The 4,987-nt window shown below is 68.7% G+C and overlaps 1 protein-coding gene across 1 annotated transcript; it reads left to right on the top strand.

Annotated features, from left to right (window-relative positions):
- Positions 1-341: 341 nt before the first annotated feature.
- WFIKKN1 (WAP, follistatin/kazal, immunoglobulin, kunitz and netrin domain containing 1) lies at positions 342-4,708 on the top strand. The gene is given in 3 exon segments (XM_045992931.1): positions 342-2,478; positions 3,164-3,265; positions 3,267-4,708. Coding segments are annotated over 3 exon segments (1,656 nt in total). The 5' UTR covers positions 342-2,307; the 3' UTR covers positions 4,650-4,708.
- Positions 4,709-4,987: the final 279 nt, after the last annotated feature.

The raw sequence follows: 4,987 nt of genomic DNA, 5'->3' as shown, positions 1-4,987 counted from the left end.
CCTGCAGGTTGCATTTTCTGTCCGTGAGAGCCTCTGGATTTTTTTTTCTTTCTTTTTTTTTTTTTTTTTTTTAAGATTTTATTTATTTGGCAGAGAGAGATCACAACAAGGCAGAGAGGCAGGCAGAGAGAGGGAAGTAGGCTCCCCGCGGAGCAGAGAGCCCAATGCGGGGCTCGATCCCAGGACCCTGGGATCATGACCTGAGCCGAAGGCAGCGGCTTAACCCACTGAGCCACCCAGGCGCCCTTTTTTTCTTTTCTTTTTTTAAAGATTTTATTTATTTGACAGAGATCACAAGTAGGCAGAGAGGCAGGCAGAGAGAGGAGGAAGCAGGCTCCCTGTCGAGCAGAGAGCCCGATGCGGGGCTTGATTCCAGGACCCTGCGACTATGACCCGACCCGAAGGCAGATTCTTTAATCCACGGAGCCACCCAGGTGCCCTGAGCCTCTGGATTTAACTGGCCAAGTGGCAGGTGATGGTGACGCGGGGACCCCTGCCCCGGGGGCCGGCCTCACTCGCTGCTGCTGGTCCAGGCTGTGTGGGCGGAGCCAGGCCTCACCAGCTGCTCCCAGTCTGGGCTGTGCGGGCGAGCCCGGGCGGCATAGTTCTTGGGGAGCCAGACAGGCAGCCCTCTGCACTCTGGAGGGGGCACCCGGGACGCCCCGAGGCAGGGCCTAACTGCCAAGTTGGCTCTGCTCCCAGAGGGTGGTGGGCACCTGCTGAGACTCAGCACAGCCTCCTGGACCCAGACCTGGGCCTGGGGTGGGAAAGCCGCCCGCTGACGGGGTGTGTGCGGCTAAGTCCTTGGGATGTGGTGGGTGCTGAGGGCTGGGGAACTCTTCTGAAGGAGCTCCCCACTCCCAGCCCCGCCCACACTCCCGGGCCCAGGCCTCTGGGCAGCTCCGAGGGACTGTCCTGGACCTGGAACCCGCCGCGCCCATGGCCCCTTGGTATGCGTCCTCTGTCTCGGGGTGTCTCTTGGTCCCACTCTGACCGCACTAGGCTTTTACTACCCTGCTTCCCAGGTCAGGAGGTCAGATGGAGGACCCTGGGATGTGCTGGAGCAGATGCTCCTCCGGCCCCAGGCCCCTGGGAAGGGTGTGGAACAGCAGATCCTGCGAAAGAGCCCGGGACCTGCCCCTGCCTTGCCAAGGGGGCTTCCATCCCCACCCCTGCTCAGGGAGGGCCCCTCCCAGGGCTTGCCCAGGGTGCTGTTTAGATGACCTTGGCCTCAGCGCTGTGTGGCGGGGCTTCAGCTACCGAAATTCAGTCCGGCCAAGTAAACACACAGGTCCTTGGTCCCACCAGCCCCAACCCGGTGACAGCTGGCTGTCCCGGGCCGGTGCGGGTTCCTCCCCGCTGAGCACCCTGGGACTGCACATCTCTGGAACACGCCCGGACCGGGAGCCAAGCTGGGGGCCGCTCTGGAAATGCAGAGTCCTGCATTGTGTCGGCTTCCCCCAGCCCCCAGCTGCCCCATCAGCTCGGGTCACTGGGGGCCTCCCCACTAGCAGGAATGGTTTCATCGTGACCCCAAGACCTGTTGGTAGGTCGTAACCCTGAGGAGGATCCCGGAGAAGGTTGTGAGATTTTTTTCTTGAGGGGAACAATGCCTGCTCCTTGCAGGGCCGACACAGACCCCCCAGGCCTCTGTCTTGCTGGACATGATGAATCTCGGGCTGGTCTGGACCTGCTTTGGGGGAGATCCAGGCCCTGGGACAGCTGGGGCAGGTTGGGGAGCCCGCAGGGTTGGCCGGCCCAGCCCCCTCCCAACCTGGACGGGTAAGGTCTGAGAGGAGCTTTGATCCCCCGGCCCTTCTATCCCCAGCCCAGGGCCTAGAGGGAGGAGGGGCTCCAATTACAGAGTCTCCTCTCCTCCCCTCCCCCGCTGAGCCGGCCCTTCGCTGGCCCTTCTCCGCCCCTCTGTGACCCTTGTGGCCAGTGTCTTCTGTGCTCCCAGGCCTCGGCCCCTCCCCAGTCCTTCTCTCCTCCCCACCCCCTGCCCTGTGCTGACCACAGAGGGGCCAGGCAGGGGAGGGGCCGGCGCCACACACACAGACTCCGAGCTGGGAGAGGCCCCGAACCTACCCAGCCCCTACCCAGCCCCTCACTCTGGGAGACGAAGCCTCTGCTGTGGGCTCGGACCCTGGAGGCCAAGGTGGGGGGAACCCTGGGGACCAGGCAGGAGCCCCAGGGCAGGGGCAGCGACCACAGGCCCGGAGAGGTAGATGCCTTCATCCGGCAGGCTAGGCAGCGGCTGCGTTGGGACTGGTGGTCACATCCCCCACCCCCTGGCCCGCGGTCCCCATGCTGGCGCCGAGGCCACTCCTCCTGCTGCTCCTCGTGGTCGGGCTGACCCTGGGGGCCAGCCTGCCGCCGGGACCCCGAAGCCATCCAGGCGTGTGCCCCAACCAGCTCAGCCCCAGCCTGTGGGTGGATGCCCAGAGCACCTGCGAGCGTGAGTGCGTCGGGGACCAGGTAAGCACAGGTACCGTGCGCAGCGGCCCTGCCGGGGCGTTGGACACCATGGGGGGCTCGGGGCACCTCGGAGGCTTCGTGAATCTAGGGGAACCCCAGGCCTTGCCCGCAGGGGAACCCCAGCAGCTGCCCTGCGCCCCCATTCCTGGGAGTCTGCTGCCTCCTCAGGCCCCCCATGGTCCCGCAGCTGGGGTTTTAGGCTGTTCCGCGTGTGAGGGTCCCCGGGAACACCCTAGTCTTTGCCTTCATGTTGCCCCCAAACCTGCCTACCCCCACCCTGGGCCCGGCTGTTCTCAGGGCCAGCAAGGTTGAAAGGCGGGAGCCCCACATGGACATCTGCCCTGCAGCGCCCCCTTGCCGCCCCCGCAGTGGCCTTGAACACGTTGTCCATGTGCCCCCCCCCCCCCCCCCCCCCCCCCCCCGCCCATACCTGGCGCCTTGGTCTCCTTGGGTGCCGCGAAACCCGCTCCGCTCCCGGGGTGAGGACCCGAGGATCCAGTGGGCTTTGGTGACGAGACACAGCGGACAGTTTGAGGGTGCGGAGCACGGAAGGACGTGCCAGCCCGCGGGGCGAGCTTTCCGCGGGGTGGGCAGGTGGCTGGGGAGCGGCGGCGGCGGCTCCGCGGCCCCTGCACGGCTGACGGGCAGAGCAGGGGCGCCTGCTGAGCCGCTCCCCACCCCCCAGGACTGCGCGGCCCACGAGAAGTGCTGCGCCAACGTGTGTGGGCTGCAGAGCTGCGTGGCGGCCCGCTTCCCTGCTGCGGGCCCGGCCGCGCCCCCCGCCGCCCGCCTCCTGCGAGGGCTTCCCCTGCCCTCAGCAGGGCTCCGCCTGCCACCTGTGGGACGGGCAGCCGGCGTGCCGCTGCCGCGACCGCTGCGAGAGGGAGCCCAGCTTCACCTGCGCCTCGGACGGCCTCACCTACTACAACCGCTGCTACATGGACGCCGAGGCCTGCCGGCGCGGGCTGCGGCTGCACGTGGTGCCCTGCAAGCGTGTGCGCGGCTGGCCGCCCGCCAGCCCGGGGCCGCCGGACCCCACGGCCCCCCCCACGCCCGGCCACGCGCCCATGCCGCCCGCGCTCTACAGCAGCCCCGCGCCGCAGGCCGTGTTCGTGGGCGGCACCGCCAGCTTGCACTGCGACGTCAGCGGCCGCCCGCCGCCCGCCGTGACCTGGGAGAAGCAGAGCGACCAGCGGGAGACCCTGATCATGCGGCCGGACCAGATGTACGGCAACGTGGTGGTCACCAGCATCGGGCAGCTGGTGCTGTACAACGCGCGGCCCGAGGACGCGGGGCTCTACACGTGCACTGCCCGCAACGCCGCCGGCCTGCTGCGCGCCGACTTCCCGCTGTCCGTGCTCCGGCGGGGCTCCGCTGCGGACCGGGACGGGGCGTGTGCCCCCGCGGGCCCCGCCGAGTGCCTGCCCGACCCGCAGGCCTGCGGCAGCGCGCCCTCCGGCCTCGTGCTCTGGCACTTCGACCCCCAGCGCGGGGGCTGCATGACCTTCCCCGCCTGCAGCTGCGAGGGCGGCAGCCGGGGCTTCGAGAGCTACGAGGCGTGCCAGCAGGCCTGCGCCAAGGGCCCAGGCGACGCGTGCGTGCTGCCGGCCGTGCAGGGGCGCTGCCAGGGCTGGGAGCCGCGCTGGGCCTACAGCCCGCTGCTGCGGCAGTGCTACCCCTTCCTGTACGGCGGCTGCGAGGGCAACGGCAACAACTTCGAGAGCCGCGCCAGCTGCGAGGACGCCTGCCCCGTGCCGCGCACGCCACCCTGCCGGGCCTGCCGCCTGCGGAGCAAGCTGGCGCTGAGCCTATGCCGCAGCGACTTCGCCGTCGTGGGGCGGCTCACCGAGCTGCTGGAGGAGCCCGAGGCCGGGGGCGGCAGCATCGCCCGCGTCGCCCTGGACGAGGTGCTCAAGGACGACAAGATGGGCCTCCGGTTCCTGGGCACCAGGTACCTGGAGATGACGCTGAGCGGCATGGACTGGGCCTGCCCCTGCCCCAACGTGACGGCGGGCGACGGCCCGCTGGTCATCATGGGGGAGGTGCGAGACGGCGTGGCCGTGCTGGACGCGGGCAGCTACGTCCGGGCGGCGAGCGAGAAGCGCGTCAAGAAGATCTCGGAGCTGCTGGAGAAGAACGCCTGCGAGCTGCTGAACCGCTTCCAGGACTGACCCCACCCACCCCGCGCCCTCCCCCGACCCCCGCCTTCCTGCCCCATGGAATAAAAGCCAGCGTTTCCCCAGAACTTGTGGACTACACAGGATGGACCTCCTCGGGGGACCCTTAGCTGGTTTCCCGCTTCCCCGCCCCCGGAGCTCCCTCCTCGCAGCCTCCCATTTCCCCGCAGGAGCGCGAGCCGTGACCAGCCTGAGGCGGGCACCTGCTCCTGCTGCGGGGAAACTCGGCAGCCGGCTCAACCCACAGGGCCCGAGTCCTCCCTCCCTCCCCTGTGCCCTCAGCAGAGCAGCACAGTCCAGGAGGCCCCCAAGCCTTGACCCCACAGGCCAGA

This window comes from Meles meles, chromosome 21 (assembly GCF_922984935.1).
Source record: "Meles meles chromosome 21, mMelMel3.1 paternal haplotype, whole genome shotgun sequence".
NCBI classification, from domain to species: Eukaryota; Metazoa; Chordata; class Mammalia; order Carnivora; family Mustelidae; genus Meles; species Meles meles.
The sequence above is the reverse complement of the archived record's forward strand: the minus strand, read 5'-3'. Positions and strand labels throughout refer to the sequence as shown.